The sequence below is a fragment of the Glycine soja genome, chromosome 12 (genome assembly GCF_004193775.1).
Source record: "Glycine soja cultivar W05 chromosome 12, ASM419377v2, whole genome shotgun sequence".
In the NCBI taxonomy this organism is placed as follows: domain Eukaryota; kingdom Viridiplantae; phylum Streptophyta; class Magnoliopsida; order Fabales; family Fabaceae; genus Glycine; species Glycine soja.
The window spans coordinates 44,039,410-44,060,967 of NC_041013.1; the positions used below are offsets into that span (position 1 = coordinate 44,039,410).

The window sequence follows — 21,558 nt, forward strand, 5'->3', positions numbered from 1 at the left end:
TAATAATAACAGCATTATTATTGAATACTCTACAATTATTTCTTTTTATTATACCTAATGCATATTTATTAATATTAAATGTCTAAATTTATGAGAGATAAAATTATATATAGAGAGAGAGATAAGAAACTTGAAGTTATTTTGACCATTGAAATTTTAACTTTATAATATGTCAAATCTGATTGAATTTAATGATTTTAATGATAATTAATGAAGTATTAAATGGTTGACATTAATATTATATAAATTTGATAATTAATTATTAATTTTAATAGTTTTAATATTAAGTAGTAACATTTTAATATTTAGCACATGTTACAAATAAAGGTATGATAGTTAAAATTAGAGAACCCCAACTTGGTTACGTTACAAAAAAAAAACGTATTCTACTATATTTAAATAATATAATTTTTTATTAAATGTGCATTAAATGAATTAATTGTGCATTGAATGAATTAAATTTACTAAAATATAATATAATACTTTTGTATTAACTGTGTATTAAATGAATTAATTGTGCATTAAATGTAGAAAATATAATATAATACTTTTTATTGAATGTTCATTAAATGAATTAATTGTTCATCACGACAATTTGTATTAATCGAAAAACGATAACTATTAATTTCTATTAAATAAAAATTTTAGAATCTTTTTAATACATTTATTTGTGTCTTATATAAAAAAAAGTGAGGGCACCTAATTTATTTGTGTTTATAAATGTGTTTTTTCTCAGTTTCAAAACTATTATTATTATTATTATTATTATTATTATAAAATTCATTAAATTATGTAAAAGAAGATAATCAGAAAAATATTTGTTAATACACATATAAATAGATATTTTAAATACGTATTAATTTAGCATAAATTTTATATTAATAGATGTTTTAAATATTGTGTTTTAAATATTTAATTTTGTTTTAGAGTAATTTTAATTCTACAATCCATACATCTCATAATATTTTTTTTATTTAATGATACTTAAGCATGCTATATTCAATAGTTGTATAAAAATATGCATAAATTTTATAATAAAAATAATTTATGCAAGTCATTTAATTTTTCATTAATATTAGATGATATTGATTTAAATTATTGACTAATTTTGGTCCAATGATTTTTTTAAGGTTTATGTGGAGTTTACCTAATCAACAATTATAATGAAGTTACATTTTTTTATCTTAACAGTTCTAAAAAGTTTAAGTAAAATTTACTGTCTCTCTCCATCTCTATCATACACACTATATTTTTTTATACTCAACACAATGTTAGCTCCAAAATTAGTTGTGATACATGTTGTGTTTCCATAAAATCTTTTGGAGTTTGCTTCTAAAGGTAGAAAAGTTTTCCAATGGTTTTTCTATGTAAGATCAAGAAAACATTTCTATTTTTGTTTCTCTCAAAATAATAGGAATTAACTTTTGTTAAAAAATACACCCACACCTATGTAGGTGTTCCCTTTTAGTTTTGAAATAGTGCTTTCCTTGTTATGATTTTATTTTGAAGTTGTTATATGTTTCTTCAACATGAACATGTCTTTTTAGAATGAATTTTCAAAATAATTGTATTTTTGTTGAGTCTTTATTTTCTTATCCAAAACGTGCTTTAATTTGCCTATATAGCCTTTGATTTTAAAATTGTTGTTGAAAGGTTTGGCCAAAGTGCTTGTTGCTTTTGAGATCTATCAACTTTAGCCCGATATGTATTTTGTTTTATAAAATTCTTGTCATACTCCCTTAAGAGAATTATTTTGGAAACTTATTTAAGTTGTTTTCAAATGATGGGTGGTAGTGTCCCGTGACATTGTAATCTTTTTAAGTTTACATGGGGCAACTTTTGACTCATGATATTTTGATTTTGGTTGTATTACTCCTTTTCCTTTTTGCATAAAAGTTCGATACATGATTTTATTTAGTAATTTCTTTCAACCTTTTTGTTTGAAGGATTTAAGTTTTATTTGTTTTGGTTGAAATGAACAAAGAAATAAGTTTTTAGTGTGTTTAAAATATATTACAGGTTTGGTTTATTCATTATGGCATAGTGTTTTGAAGCTTTCTTTTGAAAAGTGGCAAAAAAAAGTGTATTATGTTTTTGAACTTGTTGGGGAGTTTAAGCTTACCTTTATATGTGTTTTGAACTCCTTTAAGAAACAAATCAAAATTAGTTTTATGCATTTTGGGAGTTTAAGATTTTCTATTTGTTTTGAAAATCCTTTTTAAATGAAATAATATGTTTTAAAATATAATGAGTTTCCATGTCACATAAAGTTTTGACTTATGCTATGAAAGAAAAAGGTTTATGGAAAGGATCCTTATTTTATTTTAGAGGTTATATAGTAACGATAAAGAAGAAATTAGTCAGTGACAATCAATTTGAAAGGATTATGGTAAAGGGGACAAGCGGACCAGTCAATGAAGAAAAAAAACATGAACAAGATAGAGAATCATGGAAAAGCTCAGAAAATACTAAAGGCAAAATAGTTGTGTCGATATGAACAATGAAGCTACGATTTCTAGCTACAACTAAAATTCGATAGGATGGGATCTACGCGACTTTAGTTGATGCTACAATTTTAAGCCAAACCTAAAACTTAACGGATTTGGGATTATACTATTTAGCTTGAGCCAACTTTTTAGTTGAAGCTAAAATTTCTAGCTTAAACTAAATTAAGGCAAAATGTTTTATTTTACCTTAAATGTTTTCTCGAGAGTTCCCTAACCAATTTAAAGTGCATGCAAAAAAGATGTTGAGTATTTAAAATTATTTTAAAGTGAATTATAAGTTAAGATAATGTAATGCATATTCAAATGTGGTTTGGTGAAGTGATTATAAACCTTCAAGGTGTGGAAGGTCTTACTTTGCTTAGGGAGCTAGGGATGATTTCATGAATGCGACGAGTACATGAATAGTAAATTAATGATATGATGGATGTTATGTGATTGTTTGAGATATGATTACCACAAGAGGAATGTAGATATTATGAATCCTATAAATTTTTAAGTAAAATGTAATAAGTTTATCTAAGAAGGAATGCCTCTATTGATGAAATATATTGTATTGTGGTTGAAATGCTTATGTTCTTGAGATAATGGTGATAATTGATAATCTTGTATGAGAACCATCCCTTTATGGAGAAAAGTTAGCTATAACCTTTGAAAAGTTTTTTGTTGTTGAAAATGATATACTTGGGAAGGGCAATTTCACCCTAGAATTCTGTCTCACTAAAATGACCCGCAAGTCTCACATAGAGGGGTATCTTCTCAAATATCACCCTTATGTTTTAATTTCAAGTGACGTGTCAAAGTGTTGAGAACTATTTTCCAAAAGATTTTAGTGACCCCTTTTAGCATATAGGGGATGAGTTGTTGTTGTTATGTGGATGATTGTTTGTTGAGTTGCATTTGGACCCTAAGTCAAGTCATAAGAGATGACAAATACAGAAGTATTATGTTGTTGGTATATAGTGGGTGCACAATATGCACAATTGATGCATAAGGTGCATAAATGGTGCATGAACATATGAGTACACGTAAGTTGAGGATGCATGCGGTGATCCTAACCTAGTGTTGAAGATTTTCATGGTGACTAACAAAAATGAGCTTATAGAATAAATAAGGGAGTGAAATCATTTGAAATGTAAGGCCTTGCAAATCACAAAGATAAGTCATTATTCACATTTGTTTATGTTCGATAAAACCATACTTTCTTTATATGATAAATCCAAGAGACTCCCTAAATGGTTAGATCATAGAATTTGATTATGTTAAGGGATAAGTCTCTTGAGGGATCACTCATTGTGTTGAAACTTTATGGAGTAAAGTCAATGTTTGATAGTTGAGGTTGTTTAGTGGTCTATGATATACATCAATTGTGATAATGATTTTTGTCGGTTGAATTACAATGATTAATGATTATATATGACTCATGGTATTTGATGATTCATGGCGATAACTGGTGATGAAAGTATAAAGTTGAATGTAATTGATAATTATGATATAATTATGTTGTTAATGCTATTCTAACTATGTTGTGTATATAAATGACGATGGATGAGTTGTGATGTTGTTGTTTATTTGACGCTTATTGATGAAGTCTTTATATGATCTGAGTGTTGATATAAGCTTATGAATTGAGTTTTATTATGAGTTTATGAACAAAGTTTTATATAAATTTTTTCAGTTATTATGTATGGTACTTTTGAAGTATAAAAAGTCTAGTTTAATTTTCTCCTTTTTCATTAATAATTGAAAATTCATTTATCTACTATATGTATAGTTTTGTTTAGTGAGCTTATCCTTGCATGTGGCATATGCAATTGTGATAATCTCAAATTGTGTATGCCATGGAGCAGACAACTTTTAGATGAATTCCTTTCCTTGGAGACCTTGTAGAGAAAGGGTGCACGTGATTCTCTTTTTTTCCTTGGTTTAGTTTTATTAATAAAGCTAACCAACTTATGTTTATATTAAGCATAATGTTCCAAGAGTTTTATTAATCAAAGTTTCTTCTTCTTTTAAAAGTTTGAGGTGCTAACAAGCATTTTATTTGATTTATTCTTGTTTTTATAAATGCATGGTTTATATCTTAAGTTTTTTGAGTTTTAACTATTAGTTTTAGAATAACAAAAAGTTCACACAGTATTTTTATAATTAAACTAGTGTAAGACTTTTCTAAATTAAATAAAATCAAACAAAGTGTTAGTTATGTATCAAAGACAAGTCATTACAAATTTAATACTTGTTTATGTCCAAGTGAATTGAAAATTTATTCAATAAGAACTTATAAAAATAATACATAAAAAACTAACAATCACTATAATAATATATTTTAATCACATGTCACGTCTTAAGTTGAACAAAAAAAAGATGTGAAATAAAATATTAACTTCAATTTAATTAGGCTTAATTGTACTTTTATTTCTCCAACTTTTTAATTTTTGGAGAATTTTTCCTCCAACTTTTTAATTTGATGTATTCCATCCTTAACTTTTAAGAAACTTGTGAATTTTAATCTCCATTATTTATTAATTAATAAGCACAAAATTTGGGGTAAAATTTGTCAAAAAAATATAAAAGTGGGTAAAATTTGCCAAAAAGTAAAAAAATTCATCTTAACTTTTAAGAAACTTGTGAATTCTACCCTCCGTCATTTATTAATTAATAAGCATAAAAGTTAAAGATATAATTTGCCAAAAAAAATTAGGGATTAAATTCGCCAAAAAGTAAAAAGTTGGGTGCAAAATTTACCAAAAAGAAATAGGTAAAAAGTGTAATTATGTTAAGAGTAAAATGACATAGGGTAAAATTTACAAATTTTTTAAATATTAAGATAAAATGTGTCAAATTAATTTGGTGGAGGTAAAATTCATCAAAAATAAAAAAAATTGAAGTAAAAAGTGAAGTTAAACCATTTAATTATGAAAACAACAAAATAATATAAAAAATGGGACCCTTTTGATTAGGGTTTTGTGCCGTACACCTTTGAATATGACTTAAGTTTGATATTGCATGACTTGATTTATAACTTGAAAGTGATTGAGAAATACTTTTATAGTCTTGAACTAAGATAAAAACATCCAATGAATTTTAATTTATTAGTCATCTTATCATCATTAAGCTTAAAACAATTTACTTTCTTAAATTGTTAAAGGATTGAAGCTTGACAAAGGAACTTAGGATCTCTTTTACTAAGAAATTTGTGTTGTGTGATTTTTCATGATTGATTTTAATACTAGAGTGCAAATGTTTTCAAGTGTGTTTTAAAAGAGAGTGATGCTTAATAAAATCTAACCCAACACCTTTATTCATTGATGCTAAACTCCTTTTTATTGCGTGTTTGACAAAATTACCAAAAAGTTTTTTTTTTCATTTGCTTTTGCACTTGTTTCTATTTGCACTTATACCAATTGTAATTTGGTTTCCATAGCAATTTTTTTTTCTTTTCATTAGTCAAAATAGTATAAATTTATGAAATTTATCAAGTATTACACGATTTTTCGAGAAAATAATACTTTTACTTATCATAATACTATTGATGATTTGATACGTTTACCCATGAACCAACAATTTCAACTAACAATTTTTATCTTTGTCAACCTTTGCTCACACGACACTTACTTTTCAACTAATTGTGTTTTTCTCTAAATGCAATAGCATGGTAGAGTTTTTCATTATGGGTGTGTATCAGTGGATCTTCGACAGTTTTATGAGATTTATAAGAATAAATTAAATATCTTATTCAACTAATTGAATTAGATATTTTAACTTATAAATATTTAATTTAATTTTAATAATAATTTTTCATTGTGTTTGTTTTTAATATTACGTTTTCATTAAATCAAATATTGTAAAAGGAAAGAAAGGAACTGAAAAGTCTGAAACAATCAAACAAACATAAATAAGAGGAGCGTTTTCTACTTAAAAAGAGGGGCCCAACAAGTCTCTTTTGGTAGAGTTCTCTTTACGTTTGAAAAAAATAAATAAAAAATCTCTTTACGTTTTCTAATCCAACTTTATCGAAGCACTTGGATAGGCTTAGTAGTGAGATTTGAGGCAATATTATTGTAAATCAAGTGTTTGAATACACAGGTAATTAGTGATTAAAATTAAGATTAAATCATTTACATAATATTTGAATTCAATATTTGATAAAAATAATTATCAGTAAAAAAAATTTCTTTTTTAAATTAATTAGGGAACAAAAAAAAATTCAACGTTACCGCGTAGATAACGGTCTCTTGACAGACCAAAAAACATAGTCAAAACCAAAGTACACTTCATCCCGGAAACTTCAACACTTCACTTTGAGTTCAATTTTATTTTTAATTTTTTAAAGCGAGCTTAATTTCAAAATACTACATTTTTCAAGGTTACTTAATTAAAAAATTAAAAATTATAATGAATATGTTTTTTAACACTCTTTTTATAAAATTAATCAATTTATTATACAATATAATTTTTTTATTAGATGGTAATTTAAAACTCTTTATACAACAAATAAAATATTTTCTCTTTCATAATTTACAACATAACATTTTACTGCTGAGAAACAAAATGAATAAATTTTGAACTAAAAAAACAATTTTTTTACTTTTAAATGCTTAAAAAATCAAAATTTCCATTTATTTCTAATCAAATAAAATAAAAATAAATATTTTCTATTTCCTTTGTCATCTTCTAACCTTAAGGTTAACATTTTCTTATTCAAATAAACCTTGTCAGTTCCCCCCATCTGGATACAGGACTCTGAAGTCTGAGCAAGATTTTTCAACAAAAACATATAAAAGGTTCCTTTATTATATTATTAAATTATTAATTAATTATATTATCAATAATTACTGCTCAGTGCACACACACTATACTTTATTATTATACCATGCCACAATACCAAGTATCATATTTTATTTTACGTTATTTATTTAATAATATTAAGATTTTCTAAGAATAGATGTTGGGATAAAATGTTTGTCTATGATTTCAGGTTACAGGTGTCGGTGGTAGTGTACTAGTTGCAGTGCCGTTGTCCTTTTCCTCATCTTAAAAGCCTTTCCTTTTCTCTCTATTCATTTACAGCTATACACAATTACACGCACATAGCCATTATCATCATCACTCACAAGACAATTGACAAAAACAAACGCTTCAACCTTTCTGGGGGAGAGAGAGTTATCCATTGTTTTCGTCTCATTTTCTTTTCTCTCTCATTCAGTTCTCGATCTGTGTCTCTATTTATTTATCATTTCAGTGAAGTGGGGTGTTTGGTTTTCTCATTTGGGAGTTTGAAAGTTGGTAGATTTTTGTTTGATTTGGCTTGATGGCGTGAAAATTCATCTGGGATTTTCAGATTCTCTTTGATCTGTCTGTTTTCAGAGGAAACTGGTGGAGAAGTTTGGTTTTTTGAGGTGAGTTTTGTGTGCATATGAAGTTTTATTGCATGACCTTTGTCTGTGTTGTGAAGTGGATAGTGGATATCTGTTTACTGTTGATCATGCGAGAATCTCAAAGAAATTGGACTTTTTCTTTGTTTTTTTTTTATTATTATTGTTGGTAATGGGAAAAGTGCTTTGTTTTCTCAGCCATGTACATAAAGGAGACTTCATTGTTTGGAATCTGACCCCTCCTTTTCATTTTCCACCCAGCCTTTTCTCATCTTCCAAACAAAATTTGAGATCAGAAGTTCTGTTTTTTTTTTTTTTTGTTGTTTCCACTTTGCAAGCTGCATAGAATGGTTATTAAAAACTATATTTTTATTTATTTATTATAGCTTCAATTTGAGATCAAAAGTTTTTTTTTTTTTTCACTTTGGAAACTGTTGAGAATGCTTGTTAGAAACTATATTTTTCTTTTCTTTTGTGATAATAGCTTCAATTTCTACAGATAAAGAATAAGGGAGTTGTTTGAGAAGGGGGGAGTCTTCCAAATTGATCTTCTCAGCTATCAGAAAGTGTTAAAAGTGATGAGTGTGGCTTGAACTACTACTACCCTTTGGTCCCTTATTGGCATTTGAGAAGAGTTAAGAAGAGAGGGTCCTATGGAATCAGAAGGGGAAGCTGGGGTGAGTATATATAAATAAATTTTCTGTTTGATTTCTTCCAATGTTTTGTGATGTTTTTTGGGTGAAATGGTTGTTGGTTGATGCCTGATGATTATTTTTTAATGCCATTTTCATTGTTCAGGCAAAGCCAGTGACAGCATTGGGTGCCCAAGTGTGCCAGATTTGTGGTGATGGTGTTGGGAAGACTGTGGATGGTGAACCGTTCGTTGCGTGCGATGTTTGCGCTTTCCCTGTCTGCAGGCCTTGCTATGAGTATGAAAGGAAGGATGGGAATCAATCTTGCCCCCAGTGCAAAACCCGGTACAAGAGGCACAAGGGTAAATGAAGCTAACCTAGACTCCGTTATGTCTTGTGTTAATTTTCACTGTTCTTCATTCATACAGTGCAACTGGGGAAGCTGCAAATGACTATAACAATGGAAGATTCAAAATTTGAATGTGAATGAATTGGGTAGCATGTGATTTGAATATGGCCTTAGGCTTCTATTCGGCCCGAAGCACATGGTCTTGTAATAAAATTTCACTTGGAAGCAAATTGGCCACTTTCCTGTGAACCAAATGAGAGATATATGCTTTTGCTTCAAAACATTTACTAAATGAACTACTGAATTGGAACTTTTATAAATGTTGGGGTAGGCAAACAGAGTAGATTAGACTAAACAAAGCATGCAATCTTAGTACACTCTAGGAATGAACAAGTGAGACAGTTTTGATTACATGTTGAGCACACTCATACTGTCACTATTTACTGCTCTGCGGGGTATTTCTATATTCTTCAAGTCAAATCTGCTGAGTGGATAGATAGTATATAGAAGATAACATTTATGATTTGTGCATTGTTAAGTTTTCCAAATATTTTAATTATCTGTGATTGTAGTTTCATAATCAAGTGGACTTGCATTGCTGTTTTCCATTTTGCAAAATGTTAGTGGGGTTTGGAAGGGACTGAGTTCTTGGTTGCTAAGTTATTCTAGGCTTATTATTCCCCCATAAAGTGCAGACTTCAATAGATAACCATAAAATGCTTAGATTAAGAATTCTGTTTTCCCTTCCTTTTGTTTTAGTCATGAGGATTTTATAGTTGCGAGATATATATGTTATTCTTGCACAGTACACTACTTAAAAAATTTCATGATTTCACACCTATTTTGATCTGCAATCTCTGGTCAATATATAAAGAACTTCTACTTTCTGACTCTATATAGTGATCAAACTACTTATTTAAATGATTCCAGGAAGTCCTGCAATTCTTGGAGACATGGAAGAGGATGGTGCTGCTGCTGCTGATGCCAGTGACTTCAATTATGATTCAGAAAATCAAAATCAAAATCAAAACCAAAAGCAGAAGATTTCAGAGCGCATGTTAAGCTGGCAATTGACATACCCACGAGGAGAGGAGGTTGGTGCTCCAAATTATGATAAGGATGTTTCTCACAACCACATTCCTCTGCTGACCAGTGGACAAGAGGTCATTCAGTTAGCTTCCTACATGATAGTCTATTAGTTTTTTCCAACTTTCGCCTTTAATTCCGGGTCTCTGATGAAATTTGGCATATCTTTTATTTCAGGTATCTGGAGAGTTGTCTGCAGCCTCACCTGAGAGGCTCTCAATGGCATCTCCTGCAGTTGGTGGTGGAAAGCGTGTCCATAATATTCCATATTCATCTGACATTAATCAATCTCGTATCTCTCTGCTCCTTCTCACTATGCACATTCTCATCTATTGTGATATATGATTGCTACTATTCTTTATCTAGCTATCTGATTGTGATTTGAGGTACTTGGTTGTATTCTTGTGCAGCAAATATCAGGGCTGGGGATCCAGGATTGGGCAATGTTGCATGGAAAGAAAGAGTTGATGGCTGGAAGATGAAGCAAGAAAAGAATGTTGTTCCAATGAGCACAGGCCAGGCTGCTTCTGAAAGAGGAGCTGGAGATATTGATGCTAGTACTGATGTGCTTGTAGATGATTCTTTATTGTGAGTATTTACTTTTACCTATTTGTCAGAAAAATTGCTGCTCTACTTGTATTGGAAGCCTCTTTGCTCGTTTCTCCGTCAGTATCAACTATCAACTGCATATTTTTAATGTCATGTATGCCTTATAATAGCATATGTACTGTTATTGTATTCTTCAGTGGTTAACAATATGATATGGTAATATATCATGACTGAAACCATAAGAAGGTTTGGTAATTAACTGTCTTGTAAAATACTATCTATAGTTTTCTTCTGTTGTATAAGTGCAATCTTTTTTATGCAGGAATGATGAAGCTCGACAGCCTCTTTCCAGGAAGGTTTCTATTCCATCTTCTAGGATAAATCCATATCGTATGGTCATTATGCTGCGGCTGGTAATCCTTTGCATTTTCTTGCATTATCGGATAACAAATCCTGTTCCCAATGCATATCCATTGTGGTTGGTATCAGTTATATGTGAGATTTGGTTTGCCATATCTTGGATATTGGATCAATTTCCCAAGTGGCTTCCTGTAAACCGTGAAACATATCTTGACAGGCTTGCACTGAGGTAGGGCCTTTCTGAACTTCACCATTCTTCTGTACGGGAAATTTTGGCATATGGCATGTAGGTTTTCTTTTTTCAATATGATATTCTTTTGATACCAAATTCATGTGAGTTGCAGGTATGATCGGGAAGGAGAACCGTCACAACTAGCTGCTGTTGACATTTTTGTCAGTACTGTTGATCCATTAAAGGAGCCTCCACTTGTGACTGCCAATACCGTACTATCTATTCTTGCAGTTGACTATCCAGTGGATAAGGTCTCCTGCTATGTGTCTGATGATGGTGCTGCTATGTTGACATTTGAAGCACTTGCTGAGACATCGGAATTTGCAAGGAAATGGGTTCCTTTTAGCAAGAAGTATAGCATTGAACCCCGTGCGCCTGAGTGGTATTTTTCTCAAAAGATTGACTACTTGAAAGATAAGGTTCATCCATCATTTGTCAAGGATCGTAGAGCAATGAAGGTAATAGATTAACTTACAAAAAGATTATTCTGCTGGCTGGGCATGCATTTATGCTCGTTGCATGAGTTTTGAATTTCATAAAGGCATCGTTTAATATTACTTCCCTTTTATGTTTCAGAGAGAATATGAGGAATTTAAAGTTCGTATTAATGGACTTGTTTCAAAGGCACAGAAAGTTCCTGAAGAAGGATGGGTTATGCAAGATGGTACCCCGTGGCCTGGAAATAACACCAGAGACCATCCAGGAATGATCCAGGTTGGTCGAATTCTTTACAAACTGTTGTTCACTTATTAGCTTTGGAGTTATTTCTCAAATTTTGTCTTACGATATAGGCTATAGAGTACATGTTACAATTTTAAAACTTAAGACTACCGAAATACCCTTGTGGAGGAATATATTTATGTAAATTTCTTTGTGTTGCTAATTACACGAGAAAGTCATTCACTAAGATTGCATTTTATATCTGCAGGTTTTCTTGGGCCAAAGTGGAGGACTTGACACTGAGGGTAATGAACTTCCACGTTTAGTCTATGTTTCTCGTGAAAAGCGTCCAGGGTTCCAACATCACAAGAAAGCTGGTGCCATGAATGCCCTTGTAAGTATCATTAACAATATAAAATGTGAAAGTTATTTATCTCCACACATGTTCCCAAACACAGCCTTCTTACTGGTTGTGATTTATATAACTTGCAGGTTCGAGTATCTGCAGTCCTTACCAATGGACCTTTCTTATTGAATCTTGATTGTGATCACTACATAAACAACAGCAAGGCCTTGAGGGAAGCTATGTGCTTTATGATGGATCCCAATCTTGGTAAACATGTTTGCTATGTCCAGTTTCCGCAGAGGTTTGACGGTATTGATAGGAATGATCGATATGCCAATCGTAATACAGTTTTCTTTGATGTAAGTATCTTATGCCTTGTTACTGTTTTTTATTCTTGTGGCCTTTATGAGGTTTGACCTGTTTGTAATACTTTTCTGTTCTTGACCCTTGCGGAACAGATAAACTTGAGAGGTTTGGATGGCATTCAAGGTCCTGTTTATGTGGGTACTGGATGTGTCTTCAACAGGACAGCTTTATATGGTTATGAACCTCCTCTTAAACCCAAGCATAAAAAGCCTGGGTTGTTATCATCACTCTGTGGTGGAACTCGGAAGAAGAGTTCAAAATCTAGTAAGAAAGGATCAGACAAGAAAAAATCTAGCAAGCATGTTGACCCAACTGTGCCCATTTTCAATCTAGAGGATATAGAAGAAGGAGTAGAAGGTAAGCCTATTATCTTTTTGAAGCTGGCTTCTCTTTCAGGGTATCTGTTTAGTAATTTATTTTAGTTGCTTCCAATTAATTAGATCTTTACTTCTCATTCATATGTTTTTAGGTACTGGATTTGATGATGAGAAATCACTACTTATGTCACAAATGAGTCTTGAGAAAAGGTTTGGTCAGTCCGCTGTCTTTGTTGCCTCTACGCTTATGGAGAATGGTGGTGTTCCTCAATCTGCTACTCCAGAAACTCTTCTTAAGGAGGCTATTCATGTTATCAGCTGTGGTTACGAGGATAAAACTGATTGGGGAAGTGAGGTGTGGTGTCATCTTATGCTTAATGTCCCTTGATTTTGATTTTTGTTCCCAAGTTGCATTCTAATCCTATCAATTTAGCATATTAGTGCCAACAAATTAATCCATTACATATCCAACAAATTGAATTATATAAGCTAGGAAAAAATTTCCCTTAATGTTTGTTTTACATGAAGTCACCAAGTGCCCTATGATTTGAGTCAGTTTAATGAGTTGGTATTGGTTGACTATCATGTTATTAGAAAAAAAAGGATGCATTTATATAATTATCTTCAAAGATAATTACTATTTGTCTTGTGTTCCACAGATAGGATGGATTTATGGTTCTGTCACAGAAGATATTCTTACCGGATTTAAGATGCATGCCCGGGGTTGGCGGTCTATATACTGCATGCCTAAGCGCCCAGCGTTTAAAGGTTCTGCTCCCATCAATCTTTCGGATCGTCTAAACCAAGTGCTTCGATGGGCTTTAGGTTCCGTGGAAATTCTTTTCAGCCGGCACTGTCCCATCTGGTATGGTTATGGTGGAAGGTTAAAGTGGCTTGAAAGGTTTGCTTATGTGAACACCACCATCTATCCAGTCACTGCCATTCCCCTTCTCATTTATTGTATCTTGCCTGCTGTCTGTCTGCTGACTAATAAGTTCATTATTCCACAGGTTTGTTATTTCTTCATAGACATAGTAAAGCAGTAATCAGTTGTCATTTAAAGGGATGCTTGAATAAATCATGATATTGCGCATCAAAATAATGTTTGAATATTTAAAGGGAATTTTTTCTCTCGGAAGATTTACATTACAATTTATGATATGAGAATTAACATACTTTCATTTTAGGATGATTAACCAATGGCGACTACAATTTAGGATATGCTAGTTGACATATTTTCGGTTTTGGATGATTAACTAAGCAAGTGATTAAGCACATTAATGCATGGTTTAACACTTGACTCAATTAATCATTCTTTTGGTTATTTCATCCAAAATTGTAATTCGCTTGTGTTCCTCCTAGAAATTACTTTCATAACTGTTGGAAAATAGGAGCTTTTTAGAAAATAAAGAGCATTTTTTTATCATTGCTTCTCTTTCCTTGATATTTTGTATAGCTAGGTTCACTGCATCTTAGGAAGTATTGATAACTTAATTGCTCTCTTGTAAATTGTAGTTGGAGATTGATTATCTTTGTAATACTTTGTGAATATAAATATAATAGATCATTCAGCTGAGTGGTGAAATACACTCAAAACACATCCCGAAAAACCTTGTTTCTCATTTTGTCATGATAATCAAGCTCGCGGTTGTCTTGTGGCGACATAATATTCCAACTTACTTTTACTACGCTTGCAGATCAGCAACCTTGCTAGCATATGGTTCATCTCCCTCTTTCTGTCCATCTTTGCTACTGGAATCCTGGAGATGAGGTGGAGTGGTGTCGGAATCGACGAGTGGTGGAGGAATGAACAGTTTTGGGTCATCGGTGGTGTCTCGGCGCATCTCTTTGCTGTTTTCCAAGGCTTGCTCAAAGTGCTTGCTGGAATTGACACCAACTTCACTGTCACCTCCAAGGCCTCGGATGAAGACGGAGACTTTGCCGAACTATACATGTTCAAATGGACCACCCTTCTTATTCCTCCAACAACCCTTCTCATAATAAACTTGGTGGGGGTGGTTGCTGGCATCTCCTATGCCATCAACAGTGGCTACCAATCTTGGGGACCCCTCTTTGGTAAGCTTTTCTTTGCATTTTGGGTGATCATCCATCTATACCCTTTCCTCAAAGGTCTCATGGGGCGCCAAAACAGAACACCAACCATTGTGGTGGTGTGGTCCGTTCTGCTTGCATCCATTTTCTCACTCTTGTGGGTTAGAATTGATCCATTCACCACAAGGGTCACTGGTCCTGATGTTGAGGAGTGTGGCATTAACTGCTAGAAGACCAAAAGACAAGTGTAGTGTATTGTGTTTTGGGTTGTAATTATAATTGTTGTTTTGTAGCCGTTATATTTAAGTTATGTGCAGTTGTTTATAGAAGATGCATAAGAAAACAAACTAGAACCGAACTTTGTGGTATTGTTTTATTTGTAATACTAACGTGCCTTCCAGTTTTCTGGAGTAGCTATGTATTATAAGCTATTCGGAGGTTCACATTTTGTATGTATACATCTCAATGAGTGTTACCTGTGATAAGAAAACCGAGGACCTTTTGCATTTATTTACATCTTGGTATACTATCAATTCTGAAATCACCCAGCCCATTAATAATAAGGTTGGTTTAGCAATTTAAATTAAAAGTTTCGTATTTTTTTGGTTGCCACCTTGATAGTTTCTAATTTTGAGTATGCTGTTACATTGCTTACTTAAGCCAGAGTTTTGTTGCTTATAGTTGAATTTATTTATCTCCGAGTCTGATTGCTTCATTTAGAAATACTTGTCTCATAGTAAAAAAAAATACTATTAATTCAGAAAAAAAGGCATTCCTTAAATAACATCCTATTTGAAACGGTGGTGGCTGTTTTAGACGAAGGTTCCATGGAGGGTAGTCTTGGGATATTTGAAAATCATGATTGATAGTGTAAAATTTGTGAAGGCACTTCTTCAATCTGATACCTTTCACCAAAAGAGAAAGCTAGCTAATTTGAACAAATATATTTTAGGGTGATCTGCATTGAATTTCACAATTTGTCATCTTATTTTTTTCTTCCATACAGATTGAGTTAGGAACAATCTTGCTAGAACTTTTGATAAATTTTATAAATATTAGATAATTAATAATTTGTAAATATTTTGTCGAAACTGGTCGTGATAACTACGAGGTAGTACTCCCAAATAGGCTACAAACCCAAGTTATAATATCATGTGCAAAAAGTCATAGCAGGCTTTGCATTTTTTGTCTCATCTCAACAGAGCATGTACGACACAAACATATGCATATAACAACATTATCTAATAAATATATAATCTCAACTAGTTAGGTACGTGCATTTGCACCGGTCATATTCGTTTTTACGTGTATTTTTAAAATAACTCTTCAATAATAAATAAAGAAACTTATGTATATAAATATTTGCTTAAAAATAAACAATAATGCATGAGACAATAAGAAATTTAAAGAATATGCTTTTTAAAATAACAAAATAATTTGAAACATGTGTTGACATTTTAAAAAAAATTATAATAGTATAAAAGTTTGTAAATTATTGTTTTTAACCAGTGCAAAATAGGAATTGTCATACTAGTCAAATCAAATTTAAAAGATAAATATTAAAATTAAAATTCTTTTGAAAGATAGATATTCCTTAGAATTTTCCTTATTATTTATATCTTGGCTTGGCCTAATATTGTACATATTCGTGAGAGTGGGGTCATTCTTGAATGAGACTCTTCGTTGATTGGTTCACACCTATGATGATGATCATTGCAGAATTATTGCATTTGATGTAGAGCGAAGGTAACTTTCAGAGATTTCACGTACTGCCGCCGCCTCTGTTATAAATTATATTGGTTTATGGCAGTACGTACGTAATGGGAGGATGCCTGTGTTTCTGTGCGGAGGATGCTCGGTCGGGTGCTGCAACCACCATGAAAGAATACAAAGTGCATTCATTTTGGACCAAGTTACTAGATGTCTGTTATAAATTTTTGGAATCAAAGGCTATTCAACATCAGTGAACTTGGTTTTAAATATCAGTTTGCAATCGTAATTGTTATCGTAACATCAAGGTATTTTGACTGATCGCAATCATATTGCGACCTAATGGTCATTTTTTCATAATGTGTAAAAGTTTTCTAACTCATTGCAACCCTAATTTAAAATCATGTTAGTGAAAGTTGATGGCGGGATTTGTTTCAAGAATTGGAATATCACGATTCTCGAATGGATGACTTAGCTCCATAGTGACTCTAATAAACAAATATGTTTATATTTGTGGAATTTAGAATCAAATATCAGTTGTGATTTTTTTTATTCGAATTAGCAACGATGTGTTTTTAACCTAGTTAAAGTCTTAATTTGATTGTGATGATTAAGACTCCAATAGGGTTTTCGCTGAGAAAGTAGCCGATTGGAAACAATGGGCTACCTTAATTAGATTTGATTTGCTTTGCAATTGAACCGATAACAGATGAGGAGCATGCAACCTTACAAAAACATCTCCATGAGAGTATTTGTTTTGCAATTGAATTGATTTGCTTCCAATTAATTAGACCTTTAATCACCAGGTTGAGAGATCCCAAGAACCTAGTGTTGGAGATAACTCCCTTGGAAGCAAATTTGGGGTCTTTCTACAGTGAGATCTTGATGTGTTAGTGTTATGATGCAAGATTCCAAGTGAAAGGATATATTAAATGAGATAAATGCTAGCAACATAACACATTCTCTGTTATAGATTGGAATTTATTAGAAATAATAAAAAAAATTGTGTGAATCTTATTTGTTGTTTAATAAGCCTCTATCATTTTGTTATTTTAAATAAATTTTAACTAATAATAAAGTATATGTTAAAAGAAGCGGGATAAAAAGTATATTACTAGTATTGTTTTATTGAATTCTAATGTTTATCTATATATAAGTCGTTTACTAATTAGATCCACTGACCTAGTTGTCAATTGTGAAGGTTAGTGGTTACAAGGTTATAAATTATAGCCAAATGCAGACTAACAATATTCTTATCTGTCCGAAGTTATATTTCACATTTCAAATATATAAAGACTCGCATTATTTTCGGATGTCAATTCGGGCCATCCTATTAGGGTTAGTCAAGTGCTGATTTATTCACAGTAACATTTGGACAACTATATTGTTGGCCATCTGATGAAATTGAATTTCATAATTTGCCATCTTGCTTTTTCTTCCTTACTGATTGAGTCACCAACAAGCTTGCTAAAACTTTAGATAAATTTTAATAGATGCATGTTAATTAGATAATAACTAATAACTATGATGAGGTGTCTATCCGCAAACAGGTTAGAGACTCAAGTTATATTACGTGCAAAAAGTCATAGCAGGCTTTGGATTTTTTTGTCCCATTTGAACAGAACAGGTTTGGAACTGCGTGCTTGGATTCATTGTTCATAGCTACGTTATGACGCAAACATATGCATTTAATAATATTATCTATATGAATATAGAATCTCAATAAACTAATTAAGAGCCTCCTAGAGATAACTAGCTAGACAAATTTATTCAGTTTCCTATGAAATATATTCTACACTTACGAGAACACAACAAACAAATTAAGCTGCATATAGATAGATACGATGGATGGAACGTGTCATGCAGCAATTTCATGCAGTGCATGCGCCTCCATTACGTGTCCTTGAAGTGAGGTCAATGGATCATCATCACTCTCACCAAAACCTTTACCATCACACGTGGCAAAAGATGCGAATAGGAGCTAGCAGCCCACAGTAAGAGTAGGACGCGTGGCACCATGGAATCATTCTTCTTCCTCCTTTATATATATTAACCACCTACCATGAAAATCCAAAACCAAAAAGTGTTCAAGCTCGAAAAATCGTAGAAGACTACACCAAGGTGAGTGACGAAAACTGATGGCTGCCACTGAGGAAAAAATTCTCTCTAGGATTGACCGTTTGGATAATGTGGTAAGAATGCCCCTTCTTTAGTAGCTTTATTTTGCCTAGCATTTCTTCTTTGAATTTATTTAGATTAGAGTAGTAAAACATGATTTTAGTTCAATAATATTTGAAAAATTGAGTATTAGGGAGCGTGATGTTATTCTTTTATAACTCACAAGCAAGGGAAAGGAGGAAAAAAGACTAAAGGGTGGACTTAAAACAAAAGGTGTTGATATTTTTTATAGAGAAAATTTAAAATTAGTTAGTTATTCTTATTAAATGAACAGTGTAGAGTAGAAGATGCTTATGCAATTCAAAATTTCTTATGATTTAAACTAAATTACTGTGTGAAAGTTTGGTTTACCAAATTTTAGTTATATATAGAGTTACAGTACTGTTTCGTCTACATTATCTTTAGCTACGGAAGAGAGATACTTAAACTTCGTTTGTCAAAGATTTGCGAAGAATTTACATTGGTTCACTAGGTTTGTATCATTGTTGTATGTATTATTAGAACAACTATATATCGGAAGTTTATTATGAAATTGAACATTATAAGGCTTTTTAATGGACTATAAAAACAATAATAACTTCATAATTGCTTTTTAGTTGACTAAAAAGCACCATCTTTTCTTAAAAGAAAAAAGGGAATTATGTACAAGTTAATTTTACGTTGGGCCATAGTCCTTAAATGAAATAGAAGTTTTGTTTAATTTTATGCTTTTCATTTTTCATTTTTAAAAAAAAAATGAAAATACTTCAGTTGCGGCATTTGGAGGAAATTAGAGGGTGCAATCCATCTCCGAAGAGCTCGTGTGCATCTACTCCAACAAGTGGAAGTGATGGACACGTGTCGTCCACTGATTTCTCCCCAAAGAGTTTAGAGAAGCACTGCCGTCCGATTGAAAACATTATGATGGAGACCGAAGCCAAAGGAACGATGATAGAGAGGCTCAATCAGGTGGAGGATCGAATGCTAAAGGTATCTCCACGTGGAAATCTATTGACCGTTTGATCTTGGCTTGTATGGATGTGGTGATAATATGACTTAATTTTTTACACTTCAATTTCTATACTTGTTTTCCAATTTTTATATTTTTCTCTCTTTTTCATTTGGGGTCTTATGCATTTAAGAGGTATCACATGATTATTACCCTAGTCTAAGAGGGGACTCTAATGTGTTGTATGAAAGCTTTGCTTGCAGCTGGAAGAAGAGTTGGTAGCAAAGAAGAAAGAGGAAGGGAAGAAAATGAATAGCCCAAAGAAAGGTTTTAAACAGCTTGTGAAGCAAAGTATGAAACCTAGGGGAAAACATAGTAATAAAGAAGCATGAATGAATTATGACCATTGTAGCTGCTCCCATCCCAACTGTGCCAACGTTTTCAATTTTAATGTACATTTAATTGTTCCTTTTGTGGAATGCCCAAGTAACGATGGTTTTCATTTTTCTAGTTATGGTTTCCATTTTATTGTTTATAGCAAGATGGCTAACGGGGTGATAATATAGTTTTTCTTTTTATTATTATTTTTATAGGAGTTACCAATATTCAGTTTCCAGGTACGATTTTTTTTTCCTGAATTTACATAATTATTATTCTTTAAGAAAATAGCTGTTAAATCAAATGTATACTGTTTTAAAGAAAATTAGCCAAAGGGTCTAAGTTGTGATGCTGAAAGGTTAAAAGGGCACATTTATTGTGTCTTCTTACCAATTTATTTGTACAGTGTAAATTTTTATCTTCGTTTTTTTTTACTAATGGAAAAAAAAAAGAAACAAAACAGCACCACACTAAGGACTATTGTGGGTAAAACCCATTACATCAGTTAAATACAGATTAAAAAGAGAGCATGGACAAGTATTCATAATCTCAAAATCTTGGAAATTGAGGAGCCAACTTTTGCCAAGCCATCGGCTGTACACATGTTTCCTTGCCTGTAAACATGTTGAAAAGAGAATTGCCAGTCTAGAGATTGAAAATGACGAATCTGTTGAAGAAGAGGATGATAAGGATGTAACCTCTTATGGCTAAGAAGAATGAGATCAATAGCCATTTTTTTAATTTTTTTTTGAGTCTGTTTCGCAATCCAAAGGCGTGATGCCTTTTTCCCAAGCCACGAAGAATACCATACCCTTCTGCATGAATTGAAGATGGATGTAGTACCACACAAACCCACGTAAACATAAATAAATTCATTTCCCATATAGAACTTCCATCACTGTTAAGTTTGTAGGAATTGACAATAGGAGGGAGCCAACTAATTTGAAGAGGTTGCCTTTGAATTTGGGTGTTGGGTTGTTGAAGAAGCACGTTTTGAAGAGAATGAGTTTGATTTGTAACAAACTAGATAGGCCAGATTTGTCATTGAAGATTTCGTCATTGCGGGAATGCCAAATGAAACAACAAATGATGGAAAATAAAATGCCTTTGACGCTCTATCAAGTCAATAATTTTCATAGGAAATCCAAACTCCTCAAAGAGTTAATTTCAAGAAACTTGAATTTACACATCATATGTCTTTTCAAAATCAATTTTAAGCATAAGATAGTCTGTCTTCCTTTCTTGTTATGCATGTTATAGGTTATAGGTTATCTCTTGAGCTATGATGGCATTATAGATGGCCCTCTGTTAGGAATAAAACTGCTCTGCAATGGACCAATAAAATTATCCTAAATAAGTCTGATATGGTTAACTAACACTTTTTTAGAAATTATCTAACGTTATAAAGGTTTATGGGTCTAAACTCCTTAAGAGTAATAAGCCAATCAACTTTAGGTATAGGCACAATAATGGTCTCTGCCAAGCCTTCTGTCATAGAAACAGTTTCCCAATAAGATCGGAAAAAGATAGGCTGGA

General features: G+C 32.0%; 2 protein-coding genes across 3 annotated transcripts; both read left to right on the plus strand.

The window, feature by feature from the left end:
* The first annotated feature begins 7,561 nt into the window (after positions 1 to 7,561).
* LOC114379354 (cellulose synthase A catalytic subunit 3 [UDP-forming]) lies at positions 7,562 to 15,342 on the plus strand. The gene is made up of 15 exons (XM_028337996.1): positions 7,562 to 7,903; positions 8,379 to 8,556; positions 8,678 to 8,873; positions 9,791 to 10,023; positions 10,124 to 10,238; positions 10,357 to 10,534; positions 10,818 to 11,084; positions 11,200 to 11,545; positions 11,664 to 11,801; positions 12,016 to 12,141; positions 12,240 to 12,452; positions 12,552 to 12,816; positions 12,929 to 13,131; positions 13,436 to 13,786; positions 14,474 to 15,342. Exons 2-15 carry the CDS (start codon positions 8,533 to 8,535, stop codon positions 15,056 to 15,058), a joined length of 3,240 nt encoding a protein of 1,079 aa, XP_028193797.1. The 5' UTR covers positions 7,562 to 7,903; positions 8,379 to 8,532; the 3' UTR covers positions 15,059 to 15,342.
* A 3,274-nt stretch (positions 15,343 to 18,616) lies between these two features.
* On the plus strand, positions 18,617 to 20,228 carry LOC114379355. Of its 2 annotated transcripts, none has more exons than XM_028337997.1 (3): positions 18,617 to 18,730; positions 19,467 to 19,685; positions 19,896 to 20,228. In XM_028337997.1, exons 1-3 carry the CDS (start codon positions 18,677 to 18,679, stop codon positions 20,034 to 20,036), a joined length of 414 nt encoding a protein of 137 aa, XP_028193798.1. In that variant the 5' UTR covers positions 18,617 to 18,676; the 3' UTR covers positions 20,037 to 20,228. The 2 variants fall into 2 exon arrangements, with proteins under 2 accessions (XP_028193798.1, XP_028193799.1); XM_028337998.1 differs by having other exon boundaries at positions 19,908 to 20,228.
* The last annotated feature ends 1,330 nt before the right edge of the window (positions 20,229 to 21,558 follow it).